At 44.6% G+C, this 25,259-nt stretch overlaps 1 protein-coding gene across 4 annotated transcripts in view; it reads left to right on the top strand.

Moving 5' to 3' along the window:
• The window catches only part of Pdzd2 (PDZ domain containing 2), a 358,456-nt gene that overhangs the window by 235,129 nt on the left and 98,068 nt on the right, over positions 1–25,259 (top strand). For all 4 annotated transcript variants that reach the window (XM_041632042.1, XM_041632040.1, XM_041632041.1 and 1 more), the window contains one exon: positions 23,864–24,365. In XM_041632042.1, coding sequence (XP_041487976.1) covers positions 23,864–24,365 — 502 coding nt within the window. The remainder of the gene's footprint in view (positions 1–23,863; positions 24,366–25,259) is intronic.

The raw sequence follows: 25,259 nt of genomic DNA, 5'->3' as shown, positions 1-25,259 counted from the left end.
TGTTGTCCTCCTCAGTGTTTACACATTTCTGCTTGGAGGTGGTGATTTTCTTTCTTCCTTTGGCTGATGTTGAACAGTTTATTCTTTTCATAGTTCCTTAAGGTTTTGTTATTTGAGATCTTTCTTTCTCTGAACTGGTATTATCACAGGAATATCACTGCTAAAACTGTGTGTGTTTGTTTGTGTCCATGAGTTTGGATAGGTTGAGGTCCACACTTAATTTCTCTTAAGATATTTTCTGATTGTCCTTTTGAGTTTTTTGCCTTTTTTTAAATGTCCACGCACTTGTGAATTTTCCAGTTTTCTTTATCAACATCTGGTCTCACCCCAGATGTTGGAAATGTGGTTGGAAAAGATACTTGATATGATTTTTTTTCTTTTTTTTTTTATTGCGAAAAGAAGAAAAAAAAACATAAACAAAAAACAAGTTTCTACCTCCTCCCAGCCTCCCATTTCCCTTCCCCTCCTCCCACCCTTCTCCCCCTCCTCCCACCATTCTCCCCCTCCTCCCACCCTTCTCCCCCTCCCCCCACCCTTCTCCCCCTCCCCCCACTCCTCTCCCCCTCCCCCCACTCCTCTCTCCCTCCCTCTCCAGTCCACAGAGCAGTCCGGGTTCCCTGCCCTGTGGTAAGTCCTAGGTCCTCCACCCTCCGTCCATATCTAGGAAGGTGAACATCCAAACTGGCTAGGCTCCCACAAAGCCAGCACATTAAGTAGGATCAAAACCCCCTGCCATTGTCCTTGGTGTCTCATCAGCCCTCATTGTTCGCCATGTTCAGAGAGTCCGGGTTTATCCCATGCTTTTTCGGTCACAGTCCAGCTGGCCTTGGTGAGCTCCCCGTAGATCAGCTCCACTGTCTCAGTGGGTGGATGCACGCCTCGGGGTCCCGACTTCTTTGCTCATGTTCTCCCTCCTTCTGCTCCTCCTTGGGACCTTGGGAGCTCAGTCCAGTGCTCCTGTGTGGGTCTCTGTCTCTATCTCTATCCATCATCAGATGAAGATTCTATGATGACATGCAAGATATTCGTCAGTATTGCTCTAGGATAGGGTCATTTCAGGTTCCCAATCCTCAGCTGCCCAAGGAACTAACTGGGAACCTCATCTTGGGCACTAGGGAGCCCCTCTAGGGTCAAGTCTCTTGCCCACCCTAAAGTGGCTCCCTTAACTAAGAATTGTGGTTCCGTGCTCTCCTATCCACCTTTCCTTTATCCCAATTCTCCTGTTTCCCCAGGTCCCCCCTCCTTCCCTTCTAACTTTTCTCTCCCCATCTCCCCTTACCCCCATCCCACCCCACTCCCAAGATCCCATTTTCTTCCCGGAAATTTGGTCTACTTCCCTTAGCCAAGAGGACAACTATATGTTTTTCCTTGGGTTCACCTTCTTACTTAGCTTCTTTAGGTTCACCTATTGTAGCCTCCGTGGTCCTTATTTATGGCTAGAAACCAATTATGAGTGAGTACATCCCATATTCATCTTTTTGGGTCTGGGACACCTCACTCAGGATAGTGTTTTCTATTTCCATCCATTTGCATGCAAAATTCGAGAAGTCATTGTTTTTTACCGCAGCATAGTACTCTAGCGTGTATATATTCCATACTTTCTTCATCCATTCTTCCATTGAAGGGCATCTAGGTTGTTTCCAGGTTCTGGCTATTACAAATAATACTGCTATGAACATAGTTGAACAAATGCTTTTGTCATTTGATAGAGCATCTCTTGGGTATATTCCCAAGAGTGGTATTGCTGGGTCCAGGGGTAAGTTGATCCCGAATTTCCTGAGAAACCGAAACACTGACTTCCACAGTGGTTGCACAAGATTGCATTCCCACCAGCAATGGATGAGGGTACCCGTTCCTCCACAGCCTCTCCAGCAAAGGTTATCCTTGGTGTTTTTGACTTTAGCCATTCTGACAGGTGTAAGATGATATCTCAAAGTTGTTTTGATTTGCATTTCCCTGATTGCTAAGGAAGTTGAGCACGACCTTAAGTGTCTTTTGGCCATTTGAACTTCTTCTGTTGAGAATTCTCTGTTCAGTTCAGTGCCCCATTTTTTAATTGGGTTAATTAGCATTTTAAAGTCCAGTTTCTTGAGTTCTCTATATATTTTGGAGATCAGACCTTTGTCTGTTGCGGGGTTGGTGAAGATCTTCTCCCAGTCAGTAGGTTGCCTTTGTGTCTTAGTGACCATGTCCTTTGCTTTAGAGAAGCTTCTCAGTTTAAGTAGGTCCCATTTATTCAATGTTGCCCTTAATGTCTGTGCTTCTGGGGTTATACATAGGAAGCGATCTCCTGTGCCCATCTGTTGTAGGGTATTTCCCACTTTCTCTTCTATCAGATTCAGAGTGTTCGGGCTGATATTGAGGTCTTTAATCCATTTGGACTTGAGTTTTGTGCACGGTGAGAGATATGGGTCTATTTTCATTCTTCTACAGGTTGACATCCAGTTGTGCCAGCACCATTTGTTGAAGATGCTTTCTTTCTTCCATTGTATACTTTTAGCTCCTTTATCGAAAATGAGTTGTTCATAGGTTTGTGGGATAAAATCCGGGTCTTCTATACGATTCCATTGGTCGACTTCTCTGTTTTTATGCCAGTACCACACTGTTTTCATTACTGTAGCTCTGTAATAGAGTTTGAAGTCAGGGATGGTAATGCCTCCAGACAATCCTTTATTGTATAGGATTGTTTTGGCTATCCTGGGTTTTTTGTTTTTCCATATAAAGTTGATTATTGTCTTCTCCAGATCTGTGAAGAATTTTGATGGGATCTTGATGGGGATTGCATTGAATCTATAAATTGCCTTTGGTAGAATTGCCATTTTTACTATGTTGATCCTCCCAATCCAAGAGCAAGGGAGGTCCATCCATTTTTTGGTATCCTCTTCAATTTCTTTCTTCAATGCCTTAAAGTTCTTGTCAAATAGATCTTTCACTTCCTTGGTTAGATTAACCCCAAGATATATTGTGCTGTTTGTGGCTATCGTGAATGGTGAAGCTTCTCTGATTTCCCTCTCTGCTTCCATATCCTTTGTGTATAAGAGGGCAACTGATTTTTTGGAGTTGATCTTGTATCCTGCCACATTACTAAAGCTGTTTATCAGCTGTATAAGTTCTTTGGTGGAGTTTTGGGGGTCGCTTATGTACACTATCATATCATCTGCAAATAACGAAAGTTTAACTTCTTCCTTTCCAATTCGAATCCCCTTGATCCCATTATGTTGTCTTATTGCTATTGCTAGAACTTCAAGCACTATATTGAAGAGGTATGGCGAGAGTGGACAGCCTTGCCGTGTTCCTGAGTTAAGTGGGATGGCTTTGAGTTTCTCTCCGTTTAATTTGATGTTAGCGGTCGGCTTGCTGTATATAGCTTTTATTATATTTAGGTATGACCCTTGTATCCCTAATCTCTCCAAGACTTTTAACATAAATGGATGTTGAATTTTGTCAAATGCTTTTTCAGCATCTAATGAAATGATCATATGGTTTTTTTCTTTCAGTTTATTTATATGCTGGATTACATTGATAGATTTTCGTATGTTGAACCAGCCCTGCATCTGAGGAATGAAGCCTACTTGATCATAATGGATAATTTTTCGGATGTGTTCTTGGATTCGATTTGCCAGTATTTTGTTGAGGATTTTTGCGTCGATATTCATGAGTGAGATTGGCCTGTAGTTCTCTTTCCTGGTTGAGTCTTTGAGTGGCTTTGGTATCAGAGTAATTGTGGCTTCATAAAAGGAATTTGGTAATGACCCTTCTGTTTCTATATTGTGGAATACATTAAGGAGTATAGGTATTAGGTCTTCTTGGAAGTTCTGGTAGAATTCTGCATTGAAACCATCTGGTCCTGGGCTTTTTTTGGTAGGGAGGTTTTTGATAACAGCTTCTAATTCTTCGCGACTTACAGGTCTGTTTAGATTGTTCACCTGGTCCTGGTTTAGTTTTGGTAAATGGTATTTATCTAAAAAAGCGTCCATTTCTTTTACATTTTCCAGTTTTGTGGCATACAGGCTTTTGTAGTAAGATCTAATGACTCTCTGAATTTCCTCTGTGTCTGTGGTTATGTCCCCCTTTTCATTTCTGATCTTATTAATTTGCGTGTTCTCTCTCTGTCGTTTGATTAGTTTGGATAGGGGTTTATCAATCTTGTTGATTTTCTCCAGGAACCAGCTTTTTGTTTCATTGATTCTTTGGATTGTTTTCTGTGTTTTTATTTTGTTGATTTCAGCCCTCAATTTGATTATTTCCAGTCTTCTACTCCTCCTAGGTGAGTCTGCTTCTTTTTTTTCTAGAGCTTTCAAGTGGGCTGTTAAGTCTCCAGTATGTGCTTTCTCTGTTTTCTTTAGGTGGGCACTTAGTGCTATGAGCTTTCCTCTCAGGACTGCTTTCATAGTGTCCCATAAGTTCGAGTATGTTGTTTCTTTATTTTCATTGAATTCAAGGAAGACTTTAATTTCTTTCTTTATTTCTTCCTTAATCCAGGTATGGTTCAGTAGTTGACTGTTCAGTTTCCATGAGTTTGTAGGCTTTCTGGGGGTAGCATTGTTGTTGAATTCTAACTTTAATCCATGGTGATCTGATAAGACACAGGTGGTTACTAATATTTTTTTGTAACTGTGTAAGTTCGCTTTGTTACCAAGTATGTGGTCAATTTTCAAGAAGGTTCCATGAGCTGCAGAGAAGAAGGTATATTCTTTCCTCTTTGGGTGGAATAATCTATAGATGTCTGTTAAGTCCATTTGCTTCATTACCTCCATTAATTCTCTAATTTCTCTGTTAGGTTTCTGTTTGATTGACCTGTCCATTGGTGAGAGAGGAGTGTTGAAGTCTCCTACTATTAGTGTGTGCGGTTTGATGGCTGCCTTGAGTTTTAGTAATGTTTCTTTTACGTACGTGGGTGCTTTTATATTAGGGGCATAGATATTCAGGATTGAGACTTCTTCCTGAAGAATTGTTCCTGTTATGAGTATAAAATGTCCCTCTCCATCTCTTCTGATTGATTTAAGTTTGAAGTCAACTTTGTTAGAAATTAGTATGGCCACACCTGCTTGTTTCTTAGGTCCATTTGCTTGATAAGCCTTTTCCCAGCCCTTTACTCTGAGTAGGTGCCTGTCTTTGTGGTTGAGGTGTGTTTCTTGTAGACAGCAGAATGTTGGATCCTGTTTTCTTATCCAATCTCTTAGCCTGTGCCTTTTTATAGGTGAGTTGAGCCCATTGATATTAAGTGATATTAATGACCAGTGGTTGTTGACTCCGGTCACTTTTTTAGTTGTAGGGTTTGTGTGTTTTCCTTCTTTGATTTGCGCTGGTGAAGAGTCTCTAGATGTCTGAGTTATTGTGGTCATTGTTGGACTCCTTGGTTAGTGATTTTCCTTCTATTATTTTCTGTAAGGCTGGATTTGTGGCTACGTATTGTTTAAATTTGTTTTTATCCTGGAAAATTTTGTTTTCTCCATTTATAGTGAATGAAAGTTTGGCTGGATATAGTAGTCTGGGCTTGCATCCGTGGTCTCTTAGTTTTTGGAGAACATCTATCCAGGACCTTCTGGCTTTCATGGTTTCCATAGAGAAGTCAGGTGTAAGTCTGATAGGTTTACCTTTATAAGTAACTTGGCCTTTTTCCTTTGCGGCTCTTAATATTCTTTCTTTATTCTGTATATTTTGTGTTTTGATTATTATATGGCGAGGGGATGTTTTCTTTTGATCCAGCCTATTTGGTGTTCTGTATGCTTCTTGAACCTTCATAGGTACATCTGTCTTCAGGTTGGGAAAGTTTTCTTCTATAATTTTATTAAGTATATTTTCTGTACCATTGAGCTGCACTTCTTCTCCTCCTTCTACTCCAATTATTCTTAGGTTTGGTCTTTTTATTGTGTCCCATATTTCCTGAATGTTTTGTGAAGAGAGTTTGTTGGACTTGCTGTTTTCTTTGATCAGAGTGTTTATTTTCTCTATGTTATCCTCAGAATCTGAGATTCTTTCTTCTATCTCTTGTATTCTGCTGGTTATACTTGATTCTGTAGTCTCTATTTGTTTACCTAGATTTTCCATGTCCAGCCGGCCCTCTGTTTGTGTTTTCTTCTTTGCCTCCATTTCAGTTTTCAAGTCATGGACTGTTTCCTTTATCTGCTTGATTGTTTTTCCTTGGTTTCCTAGGGTATCATTCACTGATTTACTCAATTCCTCGAACTTTCTATTATACTTCTCATCCATTTCTATAAGGGCATTTTTTATATGCTGTTTAAGGGTGTCAATCACTTTCATGAAGTCAGTTTTTTCTACTTCTTCTTGATTAAGGTGTTCATGTCCTCCTGTTGTGGGGTCACTGGCTTCTGGTGGTTTCGTGTTGTTTTTCAGATTGTTGGGAGAATTCCTGCATTGGCGTCTGCCCATCTCTTCCTCCCAATACTCCCCTTTGGATCTTCTTTTACAGGATCAGGTCTTCTTGCCCACTGATGTACCTTCCCAGTGATGTCACTCCCCAGAGATGTTTCTCCACAATGATGTTTCACTCGGTGCCCAGATCGAAACTCCGCGCTGCTTGGTTAGCTCGCGAACAAAGGGCCCACCCCGCTTGCTGAGGGCAGGCTATGGGAACAAAGGAGCTACCGGCCACCCCTTTGTCCTCCCGGTTCGGATTCGGTCCCGGGTCCCAGCGTCCTAGCAGGCTGGGCAGGGAGGCGCTATGCCCCAAAGGAGGGAGGGAGGGAGGGAGACAGGGGGTGTGGGGATCTGGATGTAAACTGAATGGGATAGGAAGAGAGAGGCGGTTTGGGCAGTATAGCCCCTGTAGGATGGCCAGGAAGTGTGGGCGGGCTGAGGTATGTTCCCAGCTGCCACAGCACTCACTCACCACAATGATGTTTCACTCAGTGCCCAGATCGAAACTCCGCACTGCTTGGTTAGCTCGCGAACAAAGGGCCCACCCCGCTGGCTGCGGGCAGGCTATGGGAACAAAGGAGCTACCGGCCACCCCTTTGACCTCCCGGTTCGGATTCGGTCCCAGCGTCCTAGCAGGCTGGGCAGGGAGGCGCTATGCCCCAAAGGAGGGAGGGAGGGAGGGAGACAGGGGGTGTGGGGATCTGGATGTAAGCTGAATGGGATAGGAAGAGAGAGGCGGTTTGGGCAGTATAGCCCCTGTAGGATGGCCACTTGATATGATTTTAATCTTCACAAATGTGTTAATACTTGTTCTGTGGTCTGACACTTGTTTCTGGAGAATGGTCCCCATGTTCTCGGGGAATATGCATGCTGGAGAAAGGAGTGTTTTGTGTAGCTGACTTGGTTTGTTTGGCCCATAGTGGTGTTCAGATCTGCCTGTTGTTGGAACAGCACGTGGAAGTACTCTGCTGTAAAGGTGCTCATGTCTCCCTTCAGATCTGTTAATATTTATATAGTAGGTGCTCCAGGATTGGAGCAGGGGAATACAAGAGAAAAGAGCAATGAAACTTTGGAATTTTTTTTTAATAATGGATATTTAACAAGACTAGAAAAAGACAGAAAAGAAAGCCACCAGATGTGGTGGCTCATGTGTTTAACCCCCAACACTCAGGAGGCAGAGGCAGGTGGATCTCTGTGAGTTCAAGGCCAGCTTCGTCTCCGTAGTGAGTTCCAGGTCAGTCAGGGCTACATAGTGAAGCCCTATCTCAGGGGTGGGAATAGGAAGAGAGGGAGATTCAGAAAAAAAAGAGAGATAAAAGACTCTAACAAATAAGACTGTGAATGAAAGAGGAAGCATGGTCATTGATGCCACAAAAATAGAAATAATACAGAAATAAAGAAGGTATCAAGACTCTATGAACAGGGCCAGGCTGGAGAGCTGACTTAGCAGTTGAGAGGACTGGCTGCTTTTCCAGGAATCAGGGTTCAATTCCCAGCAGCTGTATCGTGGCTTACAACCATCCTTAGCTCCACTTCCAGGGGACCCAGGGCCCTTTTCTGGCCTCGTCTGGTACCAGGCACACAGTGTGTATACATACATGCAGGCAAAATACTCAAAAATAAATCTGTTTTTTAAGAGTCTATGAACAATTTCTGTTAACAAATAGGAAATTAAGTCGGTGCGGAAAGTGATGCCCATGCTCTTCTATTTATAAGAGCTTGATTCCTTCCTTATTTTCCAAGATAGGAATCACATCCAGGTGTCTAACCGCGGATAAAGTCAATGTGGTATGTTTGTATACAATGGAGTACTACTCAGTCTTTAAAAATGAATTAAACATGTCATTTATGACGTGGATGAACTTGGAGGACACAACTATAAATTAAGCCAGACACAGAAAAACAAATAGCTCATGACCTTAATTTTATGTGGAATTAAAAAAAAATAAAAAAGTTGAATTCAAAGCTGCAGATAGTAAAATGGGATTGCCAAGGACTGGTAGAGAAAAAGTTGGAAAGACACTGATTAAAAAAAAAAATCTGTTGGACAGAAATAATAAATTCTGGAGACCTATTTTACGCCACCGCAAGTACTGCTGATGTATATATAGATAAATTGCCCAGGTAATAGATCTTAAACATCTATTGCTACAAAGGGTCTGACTCAGTGGACTACTTCATTGGCATGGTTTTTCTCCCATCACAGAGGGAACCACAGTGTTTATATAATTTAAATAGTTTTTACTTATCAGGCCTTAATAAAACTTGGGGAAAAAAAAAACACAAGTAGGAATCACACAATAAAAGGAAGGTGAAAGCAATTAACTTTCCCATGCCTCAATCAGTAAACAAAAGGACACACAGTCAAACCCCAGCCTGCCAGTTCCACAACCTGCCCTCTGTCCATTTGGCTGGCTGGATCTCACCTGCCCACTCATCAGGAAATACGGCACATACTTCCCATCCTACAGAGAAAAGTCTCAAAACTCCTTCTGTCAGGGTTCAGCAAATTCCTGAAGCTGCAGCTTTCCCATCTTCTAGTATCCCCTCCACGGGTGTCTCTCTGGACCAGGTGCACAGACAGGCTCCCAGAGTCTCTTCCTCTTTCAGTGTTCCACCCATAGACGCAGCTATCTGGTCTACCTCACAGATTTCAGTGGCTGGATAATGATAGTGCTAATAGTGACACTCACATGGCCTTCCAGGTGAGGTCTGGGCAGGGCAAATGCCAGAGTCTTCAGTCGTGTTTTTTGATATGTCTGTATGCTTAACAAGATTAGCATTTCAAATGCTGTGTGAAAATGCGGGAGTTGGCCCTATGTTAACAGGTGCTTTGATAACTTGTCCAATATGGTGAGACAATGGGCAAAGAAAGGATGGTCATAGCACACAGGTCAGCTCCTTCAGTAGCTTGTAAAGGCCAAGAGGTAGGCTTTCCCATCTTCATTGCTCCTCAGCAACCTCTTCAGGGTGCTTGGTGAGGGGGTGGGGGCTAAAAAAAAAAAAAAAAAAAAAAAAACCCTTGATGCCTCCTGACTCTGATCCAGAAGCAATCAGCAGTTAGTGAGCCTGACTCTAGGCAGCTGGCACCCCCTCAGGCTCCCACCCTTGGGTAAGCGGTGTTGGGAAGTAACCAGGGGTTGACAAAGACCTTCCAGACACTTGTGATCTTATTCAAGGTGATAATGTGTCAAGTCTTTATTGTGTGAATGAAAACCAGAAACTAAAATTATGGCTTAAAGATTTTCTTCTGACACAGAGTGGTTTGGGAAGCAAGGACTGAATGAGTGAGAGAGCTCATGGTCTAAGATACTGACACCCATCAGATGGTCAGCTCTGTCCTCCGTGGGGGTTTCTCTCAATAGGTGATCTTAAACGACCCCATCCACTGAGAAACGTTTTCATCCCATGAGCACATGGGGGATCACTGGTTAGACAGGAAGCAGAAAAGTTATTGAGGAGCATAATAATGACGTCACTCTGTCCCTCTCAAGATTCTCCACACCATCCTACACCAAGGCAGACATGGGAGTGCGTATGCCTAATACTATTACATAGGAAATAGAGATAGGAGAACCAGAAGCTTGAGGCTAGCCTAGGCTAAATGGTGAGTGGGTGAGCAACTTGGGCTACATGAGAACCCTGTCTCAAACAGCACCTCTAAAGATTTAAGTTAGACTCACCTAATTAAAATTCTGCACTGCAGGCCATTGAGATGGCTCAGCGGGTAAAGGCACTGGCTGCCAAGTCTGACAATCTTAGTACACTTGCCGGGACCCATAGGGGGAAGGAGAGAACTGTTGCCCGCAGGTTGTCTCCTGACCTCTGCATATGCCCACACAGATGCACATACTCTAAAATAAGAAAAGGAAATGTAAGTTAAATAATCTATAACACAGCCATCGCTTCTTCTGCTCAGTGCTGCTGGTTGTCGAAATGGAGATGGCACCCCTGATGAGGAAGTGCTTGAGCACCCCCTGGGGATGCCTGAACCCACAGGCTGCACCGAAGCCTGGCCATGCAATGGGCACATACACATTTAATATTTTTTCCGTGACACACGCTTCTGCTCTCCCAGTGCGGGGAGTGACAGCAGAAGTAACACAGCTGTCTCATTCTGTCTTTGTAGCTATGGGGACGAAAGATTCCCTCTTAGTTAGGCTCTTAATCATATTTTTCTCTCTTTCTTTGAAGTGAGCATATTTAATTTTTGTTTTGTTTTCGAGACAGGGTTTCTCTGTGTAGCCTTAGCTGTCCTGGAACTCACTCTGTAGACCAGGCTGGCCTCGAACTCGGAGATCCACCTGCCTCTGCCTCCCAAGTTCTGGTATTAAAGTCATGTGCCACCACCATCCAGCTGATAATATTCACTTTTTAAATCCAAGAATGCCTGCTGCAGCTTTTGTTTGAAACTACTGAATTTTCAGCCACTCCTTGGACACTTTGGAGCCGTCATTTTTAAATTAAGTGCCGTTCAGACAAAGTCCTGCAGTAACTGAGGCAGTTAAGCAACCACTACGCAGGGAGCATATGCAGCATAGGAGGGATCTGCGTCCTGAGCAGGACAGAGCAGGGTGCCTAGGGACTGTGTTACTTGGAGCAGTGGACAGGTAAAACAAGCTGTTCATTTCCAGAATTTTTCATTCAGAATTTTCAGACTGCAGTTGAATGTGAGTAGCTGAACCTGTGGAAAGAGAGATCGCAGCTAAGGGGGGACCGCTGTGTCGTCTGAGCAGAGGCTACACATCACAGCTGGGAACCTTCTCTCTCATCTTGTCATTTAGACATTAAACACGATCATTTTCAAAACAAACCCCCAAATCTTACATAATTAAAGTTCAAAAATTCCTAACATGGAAGAAGTAAGACACAGGCTTGGATTCTCTGCCAGTCTTAGGATTCTCCATTATAAAATGCACACATCTAATATGTTCAAATGATGTGTATTTAAGCTCCAGTCTGTGCATCATCTTTGCCTTTATGGAATAATCCCAACTACCTGAAGCAGTATGCATCATTCAGGAAAGGTGGGAATTGTCTTGATGTTTTTTAAACATCCTTTTTTAAGGATTAAATCCATGTTGAAAACATCTTCATAGAGTAATATATTTAAAATGGTTTTGTTTCCATATAAAACACGATGGAATTGTCTTAAGCAGGTCCTAGAAGGTGTCCACCTTGTTGCATAAGCCCCAGGTCACAAGGTTTAGAAAATTAAAGAGGGAGACCTTGTTCACATCTGGAGAAGTCATGCATTGAACGGAAGCTTGGGTTCTTGTAGAAGTTCTGAGGGAGGGTCCTCCTCCTGCCCCTATGCCTGCTGGCTGGAGACAGTCTCCGTGCTGGGGTAACAAATGCTCATTCCAACTTCCCCTTCTTTTCCCTCTCTGTGGCTCCTTTAAGGACACTCTTGGCATTGAGCCAGAGTCCACTCTAATCTCATATGATCTCATGTTGATCCTTAACTACAACTCCAGGAACTCGGCTTCCAAGTCATATTCTTTTTTTAAAAATGATAGTTATTAAAAATAATGGGTTTTATCATGACATTTTCATACATGCATACCAGGTATACCCTTCAGTCATGTTTACCCCGTTCATATTCTCTTGTCTTGTTCCCCATTCCTGCTGGCCCCACCCTGACCTTTAGTAATTCCCTATTCTGTTTCCACACAGACAAAAAGTCCACATATTTTATATTTTTCTCTCTGGGTCTGGCTTATTTTGTTTAACACAGTAACCTCCACTTCCATCCGTTTTCCTGTAAAGTATTCATTTCATTCTTCTTTATGGCTAAAATCATACTCCACTGTAGATTACGCCACACTTTCTTTTTACCTGTCTATTGATGGACACCTGGGGCTGATTCCGTAAGTCAGCTCTAGTGGGTAGTGGTGGTGATGGGACTCACAAGCCTGCACCTGCTTGTGCCCGTGAAGCCGGCCCATCCGCAAGCAGATGTGCTCGCTATCCATGCCAGCATGGTTTTCTTCCGGAGCTGGAGTGTCACGTGTCTGCAGCTGTCGGCTCTGAACATGCAGGGTACTGTCTGTCCATTGCAGTAGACTGAAGCATTTAATAAGAAAACAACTGAGTTTTGGAAGACTCTGGGAAAGGCCCTTCTGGGAGACAGGTGAATCGCTGGAGGCAGGGTTTTATCATTCAAGTGTTTGTAACAAATGGAGACCAGAGAACAGTTGTTCTGCCTGTAGGTCAGAGGTGGACAGACACCAGCGGAGGCACTAACTCCCCACTCCCACACCCACACAGGATATATTCACATCTGACTGGTTTGTGGCCGTTGCCGCTGACAGTGTAAGCTGCTCCCATGTTATAAAACACAAAGGGGCCAGCTCATCTAGTGTCCTGCCCGGGAAAGTCGGCCTCCCAGGCTCCACCTTGAGTTCTGGGTCAACTTAAAACATCTAGGACCAGCCTCAGAGTTCAAGTGAGGCCAGAACGCTTGTGGTTGCTCTAAAAGTTAGGGAGTCAACCTCTGGCCAGATGGACATGGAAGCAAAACCAAAAGTCACTGTTAGTCTCTCTCATCTCTTTCTGGCAAAGAGCAAAGTCTGGGACTAACTATCCTCGGTACTGTCGTCTGCAGTAGCCACCCACTGATGTGTGCACACACCACCCTGTCGTCCTGAGCACAGTGATCGGGATTTATGAGGTCTTACAATTTCTGGGCTTCAAACATATTGTCAAGGCCTCTGCCCTAGGTTGCATTTGCCTCTTTAAGACTCTCAGTTTGAAACCCACTTCTGACACTATCTGCCTGGGTGAACTTGACTTCTCCAGATACCCCTTTCCTGAGACATAACCTCCTTTGCCCAGTTCTTACTATCAAATCTTCTGGAAGGTTCCCGCCTGTACAGAAATAGCAGACAACTTGTTGACTTGTAATTATCTACCACATTTCTAAGGGGAAGGGTTGTTTATTGGCGTTTAATGTGCTAGGCTAAAATGCAGCCATCCTGTTCATCATCCAGTTGAGTAGTCTAATATCCCCATTGCTAAACACTATGAAGTTGGTCTCTGGGGTTAAGGTCTTGCTCAAAGACCCAAATGACATTGCTGAGAACCAAGCCAAGGGCCATCTTGCTCCAGATGTTTTATTTAAATGAATTTCATAAAGCCAACATTTTCTGTGTGGCTCTGGGGATCGAATCTGGGGTTTCATATATGCTGGGTAAGCTATTTACCATGGGGCTGTAGTCCCAGCTTCTCCAGCGCTGTCGGAGTATAGTCCAGTCACAAGCAGCCCTTTGCTCTTGGTTTTTCTGGCTACGAAGCAGTGAAGGAAATTTTTGTGAATGGCATTCATCCAACTTCTCAAAAACACCGTCCGCTAACTGCTGAGGTTGCAGGAGGAAAGAACCTTTATACAGTGTTGGAAACCAGGACACGGGGTTCTCCACGTGCCCAGCTATCCTATTCCTGGGAATCTACCCACGGGAGGAAACTGTATGTGCACATTCTTTGCAGCACCGTTGGCAATAGGCTGATGCAGGATCCCCCTGTGCAGAGAGCATGGTGCATACTCACAGTGGAATATCAGCCATAACGAAGAATGGATCGTGACATTTTCAGGAAAACGGATAAAGCTAAAGGTCGTCATAGCACGCAAAGTGCGCCAGACACGAGTGTTGTCTGTTTTCACTCAAACATGGCATCTGTTTGTTTGTTTTTCTTATTTTTAAATAAATCCAAAAGTAGTAGTTGGGATATTAAAACAGGATTGGGGTATATGAGGGTGGGATGTAAGATAGGGTAGTTGGAAGGAGAAATACAGGCAAACACAATAATGCATGTATATATGGAAATGTCATGGTGAAACCCATCCGTATATAATTCATATATACACTAATTTTGTTAAGTAATAGACTAGTTTTACTTTCAGGTTTTTTTAATTTTCCAAACTTTTCTTTTTTATTCTTTGCAGTTATCATACATGTGTACAGTTTATCTTAACTTTATCCACCACCCCCAACTCCTTCCCACCCAGCAGTTAAGAGGACTTGCTGCTCTTCCAGAGGACCTGGGTTAAATTCCCATCACCCACATAGTGACTCACAGCCATCTGTAAGTCCAGTTCCAGAGGCCCCAATACCTTCTTCTGGCCTACATGGGCCTTAGGTGCACACGTGGTATAGACAAATATACATACAAGCAAAATATCCATGCACATAAAATACATAAGTCTTTAAAATACAACCCACTGAGTCCAGTCCAGGCTACCCATAAGTCTCTGAGTGTGGGACAAGGGCAGCCCAGAAGTAGCCACCCTCTGAAGATACGTGACTCTTCCTCCCACAGAATCCGTCTGCTGCCAACAGCTACTGAGTTAAGGGTGGACTCGTTATAATTTTTAGAAAGCCGCCTTACTGGCTGCTTCTGTGCTCAGATTAGCCGAGTCCTCTACTGTTGCTTTCCAGCTCCTGCTTTCGGGGCGCTGCTTTGTGATTCTAATTACATTGCCCTCACATGTGGGTTCTCCAGGAGCAGGTGCTGATTGGCTGGAGGTAAGGGTGTGAACTGTTAGTGGAAGCAAAGCCTGAGAAGAAAGAAGCAGGGCAGATGGAGGAGGGGAGCCAGTATGCCTGATCAGACCTGAGTTCTCTCGGCCCAGTGAGGGACAAAGATGGCATGGGCCAGGAGGTGGCACAGGACTGACAAAGACCCATGCCCCCACTTTACCCAGTCATTGGCCAGGAATTACCCAAGTAATGTCGACCTGAAAAGTTCACTGCCAGAGGTCATGGCCTCATGCTGTTCATCAGCAAGGTCCCACCTGAAAGAGAGCTACATGGTGTGGCTCTATGAGTCACATAGCGTAGGAATTTGCCTGTTCCCTCTTAGCCCATCTTTTGTGACAGTGTGCTATCATCCATGTGAATCCACAAGAGGCAATAGCTATGGGGTAAAAGGCCAGCAGTAAAGACCGCATTCCCTCATTAGAAGGGAGAATTCCTGAGAGCAGTGTGTCCCTGGCAGAGGCCAGCACTGCAGAGTGTCTTGAATTTGCCATTTTGCTCCACCTCTGCTGGCCAGAATGGCTCCTTAGTGCTTTGATTTTTTAAAATAAGTTGAACAAACATCACCTCCATTTTTCCTGCATTCTTAGTGACTAATGCAAGCTCATTACTCAGAGATGAAATGAAGAAGTTGGCCACTTCTGCCTACACCCTAAGAAACTACTTTATCTCCTCCCTGCCAAGCGGGCCTGCCTGAAAATGCCCCTTGCTTCCCCTCCAGCCCTTGTGTATGGGTGTGAGACATAGTTGGGGTGTTTACTTACTTACCACTGAAATGGAATTCCTGGTGATGCGTCGAGGCCTCTTTGCCTGTTAGAAGTTGGCAGCCCTCTTCCTGTTTTCAAACCTGGTGTGTATATATTTCAAACAAGCGTCGCAGTGAATCCCAAGTTCGTTTCCAGTTTCTTCGGAATTAGGTGGATTTGAATCCTGACTCAGTGGCCCTGCTAATCTTACCAAGCTTTGGCTTTCTCGCATTGGAAAAGTGACTCATGGTTTCTACCTGATGTGTCATCTTAGGTTGACTGAACATGGCATGCAGTTGATGCTAACCAGTACTGGTCCCTGCCTCCCCTCCCCCCTTTCTATGGTTAAATTCACTGGCGTGGAGCGCTTCTAATGCAAACGGTTAAAAACAAGTTTTGCATCATTAACATGTGTCCCCACACATCCTGCCGTTTTCTTTCTTTGTGTTTCATAGGCAGTTACTTTAAAAATCCTGATAAAGAGGGAAAATGCAAAGGCATTTATCTGAACCGGAGGCCTCCAAGAGCGCACACTATCAGAACTCAGTTCCAGCTCCTCGGTGGATGCCAAAAGTTGACCATCGCTCTCCCCACAGCTGGAAAGGCGTGTTTTGTCTATTTTTCTAGGCCAGAGTTCTGTTGACTTGGCTTTCTTGTAATCAGAGGCCCCTAAACCAGCAAGAGTCCTAATGGATTGCAAAGATGGATGGCCCACGGGGAAAGGATCCTGCGTTTCTTCCAGCTTCGTAGTAGCACCCTTTCCCCCAGGGAGGAGGATTACAAGCTGGCAATCCATCTGCATGAGCCTCAGTAGATTATGGGTCCTGTCAGCCTAGCCATGCCTGCCAGAAAAGAAATAAAAAAGGAAAAGGAAGGTTCTATGTGTAGAAAGGGTTTAGAATTAGGCGGGACATGGGCCAGAACATGTAGGTGGGGAGAGTGGCCTTGCTCTCTCTTTTAGTATCTTTTCTGACTTCAGAACAGTGAAAGCTGTTCTAAAAAGGAGCCCACAATTTTGATGGAAGCTGTTTTGACATAAGTGAAACCAGGCTTGGCACAAGCAGAGGGCAGACTCAGGCCAAACCCGTGGAACGGACCCTGGAAGGATGGAGGCAAGCTGGAGAAACTGTTTCAAGATGGGTCTGGATCCACTTGAAAGTCGGGGAACCAGAGGGTGCAGACATTTCGTCAATGTCTGAATTAGCATGTGAGAAGCCTCGTATGGCCTCCCGAGACACACGGGCTTGTGCAGTTGCATCTTCTCTCAGTTAGCCCTGAGGAAGGGAGAGGGACACTGGGTGGACATCTGCTGGTTGTGGCTGTGGCTGGTTTGGGGAAAGCAGAGAAGAAAGGGAGAGTATGGCCCTCGATCCCACGGCTTCCAACAGTTTTACTGTGGGAGGAAGTTGGGAGACGCAGCAGGGGAGTATAGGAGTCATCCTCACATTGGGGGTTGGAGTGGGGAGTGGCTCTATTCTAGAAGATAAATTGGGTGTTATCTCTTAAAAATTTAGTTACTCCAGGGGTTGATAGAAGGGAAGATGGAGGCAACATCCTTTGTGGAAAGATTAGGAACTAGCATAGGATGTAATCCCTCAGGACTGTAGACTGCAGGAAATGCTTTGAGGAAAGCAGTCTTCATGGGAGCTCATGGATGTGCTGGAATGTACTCGAATGGGCCAGGATTCCATTTCCCTCCTAGAAGTTGACTGAAGTCACAGATATACCTGGTTTCTATGTTAAAATTTGCTGGAGAGGTCATGAAATCAACCCCATTTCTTTGAGATGTAAACTACCGAGACAAAGACGAGTGATGACCTTGTCACATGGAAACCAAGATGATTTTCTCATCAGCCTCATCAAAGGACTTGGCCGCTTTCATCCGGTTGTTTCTCTGCAGTGCCCCCACCCCACCCCTTTATTTCTAGAAGATCTTCGAAGGGAATTTAAAGAGCACATAGTTCGCTTCAGCGCGGAAAGGATGGCAGAATTGTCTCAGAGGTTGCAGGAGACAGCTGGCACAGAAAAGATGTCTATATTCAGTGCTGAGGGACAGAAATCTCTCTGCTGTCCTCAAGACTGACACCCCACGTTTAATCAGAATGCTGTAGACATTGTGTATTGTCTAGACTTCAGATACACATTGATTTACATTTTTAGTCACCGGTGCCCTTAAGATGCTGCGCTTTTATAAGCCTGGTGTTAGAAACAAAACCAATTACCAACCAGCTATTCTGTGCCTTCTTCTGTCAGTGAAGAACTGTGGTTTTGCCCGACTGATGGGACACTGCCCATAGGCTTGTGAATGACGACAAAAGAAAGGAGGCTTCTGGGTCAAGGATGACAGAAGTTTACTGTCCACGGGAATAATAGTACGCAAATTCTTAATCTGTTTGTACTCAGTCTCGTTTATTGATGTTTGTGTTACGCATGGTCTCTCGCTCTGCAAATAGTCAATGGCCAGTTTCAGAAATGACTCATAATTTTTAATTATGCACCATTCTCAGCAGCATGAGGGATTCTTGAGTGATCCCGCTCTGCCTAACCCAAGATGGGTACCATCCCTTCGTCCAGGGTGACCATGCTGTCTCTACTGCCAACTTGTTAGTCATTTAGATGACTTGGTTAGTAGGTCAACTGCCATGCTAACCAATGGACTGTGTTCAGATAACCCCTATTTTCCTTAATTGTAACTAAAAAGCACCAGATCAGAATTAATGACAATTGAGATGTGCCAAAGAGAAGCCTTTAAGTGAAAACCTGGAAAGCGTATGTAGAGAGAACAGCAGTCTGTGGAGTGGGTACTTGTCCCTTCATCGAGCATCACAGGGAGGTCTTGGAATACATTCTCCATAGATAATCTAGATCACCGTAGCCAGAGTATTGGTGCATCTCCACCAACTCCCCAAACCCTAGTTCGCCATGGGTAGCACGCACCCCCACCCATGGCTATCAATTTTCCCTTATTAAATGTGTGATGCTGACAGATTTTCTTAGAGAAAGTTGTGGAATCAGTGAGTCTTGTCCCTCAAACTCAAGCTGTCTGGGAGACAGCACCTAAGGCAGACTCCCACAGCCAACTGGGTCCCGTCCCTCTGTGGATCCGTCTGAACTTGCCTCCCTCTGTTTCCCAGCCAAATCTTCCCGGGGATATTAATCTCCATGTATTTAACATTTCCTCCCAACCCACATTTCTTCAAAACGCCTGAACAATCTCGGAGTCCTCTGGAATGACGAGGTTTTAGCCCATTCCAAAGAACCATAGGATGACAGCCCAACCTCCATTACTTCTCAGGAGAAAGACAACCGTGGGCAAAAACAGATGATCTCCATTTGTCCAAGGTTAGAGGAGCTGTTGGAGCCTAGTCTGGGGTGTGTGTGTGTGTGTGTGTAAACCCATAGTCACCAAATACCTAAGGTGATTTTTTTCAAAGGCACCTGGAGAATTGTTCCCTTTGATGGTACAACCATCAGAATATCCCGATTATATCACTATCTCCAGGGCTCTTGGACAGGAAATTGTTGGACAATGTGTGACTTTGGCCTTCCAGTTTCTGCCTGAATTTGCCCTTTTCTTACCCTGTATTTCCTCACATTTATTGTTGAAACTTCGGGCACCTTTATTAAAGTGTCTGGTCCCCGACCTGACCACTCATTCCACAGTCCCAACCACCAGAGAGCATAGACTCCAGAACAGAACAGGGTGTCGGGGACAGAGATCTTCCAAACTTCAGTCTGGGTTAGACACCTATGTGGGGCAGGGAATGAGCAGGTGACTTCAGAAAAAGAACAATAAAAAGGGAAAGTTCTAGAATCAGAACGCTGGTCCAAGGGGGCCAGTGATATGCTGCTCTTAAAGCACCCATGTCAAGAGGGCTCAACTGCTGGTAACTCCATCTCCAGGGAGTGTCTGGTGCCCTCTTCTGCCCTCCACTGGCACATGGACCCACACACATGCACCGACATGCTCACATACAGATGCACACGTACACACATGCACAGACACGCTCACAAACAGATGCACACACACACACATGCACAGACACGCTCACATACAGATGCATACATACATACACACTTTCTTTGTTGTTTTTGTTTTTTAAGACAGGGTTTCTTTATATATAACACTGTCTGTCCTGAACTATCTCTGTAGACCAGGCTAGACTCAAACTCACAGAGATCTACCTGCCTCTGCCTCCTAAGTACTGAGATTAAAGGTGTGTACCAGCACCAACCAGCTATACACAATAAAATCAAATAAAATATAATAAATCCTCATTATCAGATATGTTGGCCTTTCTTCATTCTAAAGTCATCCTAGGAAAGTTAAAGTAAAAATTTAATTGAATTCATAATTTTGTTTGCCAAAGGAAAAATCTAAATTTGGGGAGTGGAGAATCGAGACACTATCATAGAGATGTGCCTGAAAAACCGTAGGACTTTTTGTGAAAAGGAAATCCATTTTTCTAACCCTCAGACATCACTCATTGCATCTAGTTCTTCCTTTCTCAGCTGCAGCACCACAGTGTATTCCTAGCAAAGCTCGGGCCGAGGCTGGTCACTGCTCCTGGCCCTGCTTGGAGGTCTGATAGGAGGTCTGAGTTGTGAGTGTATTCAGGCCTCTGTCACTGACTGTTTATTCTCATGGGACTGGACAGGTTACCTCCAGAGCTGACTGCTATAAACTGACCCCATCCCTTGCTGCCCCCCCGCCCCGCTTCCTGGATGCAATCACTTGCCCTTCTTCCTTCTGCTCAAGGCCCCTGTGAAACGTGCCCACCCAACCTAACTCCCCAGCCTTCAGCATCCTGAGCCAAGATAAACCCCTTTTCTTGAGGAATAGCCAGGGCTCAGAGTTCTGTTCAAACAGTCCAAAGCCAAGACCTGCTGATTTGGAAGTTCAGTGTAAGGTTGCTAAGGCTGGAGGTAGAAAGACAGCTAGGTTGGTAAAGGGCTGCTGCACAGCCAGGAGGACGTCAGTACAAGGCAAAGAAAATTGTCAGGCATGGTGACACACACGTGTAATCCCAGGGCTGGGCAGAGAGGCCTCATTGCCCACCCAGCCTTCATGGTAAGGACCAAGCTGGTGAGACATCTTGTGTTGGGGGGGAGAAGGCTGGACAGCACCTGAGGAAGGACACCCAAGGTTGTCTGTCCTTGGTCCTTCATATGCACACAAACACATGCATACACACCTCCACATGCACACACATGCACACCTACACGGGCACACACACCTCTAATGCTAGATAAGAATCCTGCTAAACATATAAGGGGCTTAAGTGCATGAATTACAGGAAAGTATTGGAGAGACTAGGTGTAAGTCATTTGGATGCACAGAGAGAATATGGGTCTGTTAGATGCAAAATGATTTAAGAAATCTAAGGAAATGACCCCCTAGCAAAAGTGTCTTTCTCACTGGCTTATTATGGGGTCCATAATTCAATTAATTACTCATTGTCTTTGAGATGACCTTCTGAGATCCAGAGTCCAGGAAGGGATAAAACAGCCCGTCTCATAGTTCCCGTATGGTGTCAAAGTGCTATTTATTGCCAGGAAGCCAGAAGAAGGCAGAGAGATGGGGCAAAACTGGAGATAAACTATTTTTGGCTTTATAGTTTTGCCCAGCGTGGACCCTGTAGACAAGTCAAATGTTGTTTCTATCAGGGGCACCTTCCAAGGTTCTTGGAGCACCCACGAGATCCGTGAGAACACGTATGGAGAAAGACACTGTAGGCCTTGTGCTTCAAAACAATGGGGCAGCCTTTTTGGTACTAAAGAAAATATCTGTGTATAGAGCATATATCCTACATACATACATGAGAAGAGTGAGTGTGTGTGTGTGTTAAAGAGAGAGAAAGAGGGGGTGAGTGAGTGTGTGCGTGTGTGTGTGTGTGTCTCTGTGGGAGAGATAGAGAGCGAATATCCCCAGTACCATGGCACTGATCTGACTATTTGGTGTGGAGATCCTTCCGACTGGACTTAGAGCATATTCCTAGCAATCCAGTCACTACGTCTTCCCTTTCTGACACCAGCGTGTTGCTGACATGGAAGCTCACGGTGAGATGACAGGGAAGATGGCCCGTCCTCCTTCCCACATGATGACAGCTCGGCTTTCCCATCTGATTTTTCCTGGTGACAAAATCACAGAAGGGCATCTTAATGTCTGCTTACCCACGATCCTCTTCTTAGGTGTCAGCACTGCCTGGGGAGAGAGCAGGTGGTTCCGTGCGCTTCTGAAGCCTCTTTCTTTACTTCTCGCCTACTGAGGATGGAGGCCACATAGCCTCTAGACCTTTTTTTTTATTTTGTCTGTCTTGTTTTTGTATGCATAGGAAGGCCAGAAGCAGGTTGGATTTATGAAGGATTTAGTTGTTGACACTCTTTGCTTGGGAACCGGTGATGTGTAGGAGGTGGCAAAATTCCAGCGGTATAGGCATTTCCCCAGGATCTCTGGGGAATCTGTATATATTTATCTTCTTGGGGAGTGGCAGGTCCAGTGTGTCTTCACTTCCTGACTTTGAGGAAGTCTTTACTGTAGCTTTAATGATCTGAGATCCTGAATACCAACAGCTCCTTGCTTCCTTTCTCCCTAGTCTTGAAGCTCCGGGGTAGATACTGCATCGCACTTTGCGCGCATTCTCTCAGTTCTGTTGTCTTCGCGTCTTCATATGTGCCGACCCTCAAATCTACAGAAAGGTGACTAGCTGTGACCTGTCTTCTCTCTTTTGAGGGTCCCTACTCCTCCAACCATCCTGGTTGGTTGTTTCTGATGCCTTTGTCTGTCCTTGTCCGACATCTTTTTCTCCTCTAAATGTAATGCTCTGGAAAGGCAGTCCATGGATGCTATGTGCAGCCTAAACTAGAGCCGTTATCAAGAAAAAACCCACACGTGGCTGCCAGTGCTTCCTTAGCAAGCAACACATGAATGCCACGTCCGTGCTCAGTGTTGGGCCTGTTCTCAGCGCATCTGCTGCCGGCAGAAGTTCTTATCGAACTGAACGTTTCCTTCTCAGTCTAAAATCAGAACTCATACTCTCTCCAGCCTGTTTTATATCTTTTTTCAATCTATTTTATTTTTGATGTGTATGAGTGTTCTGTCCATCTGCATGTATGTGGGCCCTGTACGTGCCTCATGCCTGGAGAAGTCAGAACATCATTGGCTTCCCTGGAACTGGAGCTACAGATGGTTGTGGGCTTCAGCTGGTGCTGGGAACTGAACCCAGGTCTTCTGCACAACCAACAAGTGCTCTTGACAACTGAACCATCTCTCCAGCCAGCCCCCCCTCATCTGTTCTTTGCTTTGGGGATTGTATCCCCATCACACAGATGGGAGTGGTGTGTAACTCTAGTGCAAGAGATTGTTGCATAGTGGAGGATATATTTTGGTTCAGTCTCTTCGCCTGCTTAAATATGCATGATCATGTTTACCTGCAGGATATAAAGTGGGATTTTCAAATACACGTCATAATGATCGGATCAAGGTAACTGGTACCCGTCACCTCCAGGATTGGTCTTTTCTTTGGGAATGCTCAGAACCCCCTCCTAGCTACTTTAAAACATACAACTAAATGTTGTCAACTATGGTTGCCCTGTTATGCTAAGGAATAATAGACTTTACTTCTACAAAAATTTTCTTTTTATTGACTTTTTATTCTTTTAAGAGCACTGGTGCTTTGCCTGCATGTATGTCTGTCTGAGGGTGTCAGATCCCCCATAACAGGAGTTACAGTTGTGAGCTGCCATGTGGGTCCTAGATTGAACCTGGGTCCTCTTAAAAGCAGCCAGTGCTCTTAACTGCAGAGCCATCTCTCCAACCTCCAAGAATTTTTCTTTTTTTAAGGACTGGAGGTAGAGTGCTTGCCTAGCATACACGAGGTGCTGGATTCATTCATCAGCACTGCAAAACAAACAGTATAAAAAGAATCTTAGTTTTTTTAATACTATGTTGGGATTGACTCTGCTGTAGAAAAACCCAGCTTGGGCTCTTGATTCTAGGAGAGATAAATTAGAAGTTTCAAGTCTGTGGGGTCTTCTGTTTGCTTGAATTATTGGGGATCATTTCAGTATCAACAGTGGGATATGGTGAGGTGTAGTGCCTCAGTCCCCTGGCCAGGATTTCAGTCACCAGGTCCTGGTTGGATGCTGACACTGTCCAGGAAGAGCTGGCATCTAACCGCACGTGTCTGTGTGTTACAGTTACCTGGCTGAACAGTGCTGGAATGGCGGCTTCATCTACCTGATCATGCTGCGGCGCTTCAAGCACAAAGCCCACCTGACTTACAATGGCAACGGCGGCAACAGCTCGGAACTGGGAGAGGCACCTACCTTGGAGCTGGGTGACCAAACTTCCAAGAAGGGGAAAAGAACAAGAAAGTTTGGGGTCATTTCTAGACCCCCTATCAACAAGGCCCCTGAAGAACCCAAGAGCAGCAGCAGCTGTGATGTGACCGATGACCCCAATTCTGAGTTGGAGAACAGCACAGACCCCAAACTCGGAAATGGCCATGCCTTTGAGCTAGAGAGTGGCCCGCATTCTCTCAAGGATGCGGCTGGACCCCATCTGGAGAGCTCAGAAGGGGACAGAGGGGCAGAACTCAAAATTCCAAATACAGAAGCTCCTCTGGACACCAGCAATGACAAACGCCGTTCCTCAAAGACTGGCAAGACAGACTTCCAGTCGAGTGACTGCCTGGCTCGGGTAAGGTGCCATTGGGTCATTGAATCTGGTCTCTCTTGTTTTTTCTCCTTTCTTCTGAACATGCATGCATACATGCTTGCCTGTCTGTCCATCTTTTGGTGTGTTGGTACATGTACACATATGAGTATGTGTGAGGAGGCTACATGCACATACATGTGCACATATGAACACGTGTGTAGTCTACGTGTACATGCATGCACGCATATGGACATGTGTGAGGCTACATTTACATGCATGTGCACATATGAACACGTGTGTGGTCTACGTGTACATGCATGCACGCATATGGACATGTGTGAGGCTACATTTACATGCATGTGCACATATGAACACGCGTGTGGTCTGCGTGTACATGCATGCACGCATATGGACATGTGTGAGGCTACATTTACATGCATGTGCACATAGGAACATGTGGGGGGCTACGTGTACGTGCACATACATGTACATACATATGAACACGTGTGTGGAGGCTAGAGGACAATGAAAGGTATCAGTCCTCAGGTGCCCTCCACCTTGTGTCTTTCAGCAGCCTGAATCTCACCAGACAGGTTAAGCTGAGTGGACGACAAGCCCTGGAATCCACCTAACTCCCATTCTCCAGCATGCTACCATGTCCAGATTTTTATATGGACTTTGGGCATTGGAATTGTGTCCTCATGCTTGTAAGCCAAGCATTTACTGTTATTATATTATATATTATATATACTATATAATATAGTATATATTATAACAAGCAGTTATCTCCTTGGTCCTAGAATCTGAAGTTTAACATAAATATTGTTGAAATCACTTTTCAACTTTTAAAAAAAAGTAGACCTAAGATAGCCTTGTACTTAGAAGGCAACAAATTCATCGAGATAAATGATCAGAGCCTTACCAACAACAGAAGTT

Source organism: Microtus oregoni, unplaced genomic scaffold, assembly GCF_018167655.1.
Source record: "Microtus oregoni isolate MIOR12 unplaced genomic scaffold, Mior012 000040F_ref0000088, whole genome shotgun sequence".
Lineage (NCBI taxonomy): Eukaryota > Metazoa > Chordata > Mammalia > Rodentia > Cricetidae > Microtus > Microtus oregoni.
The sequence above is the reverse complement of the archived record's forward strand: the minus strand, read 5'-3'. Positions and strand labels throughout refer to the sequence as shown.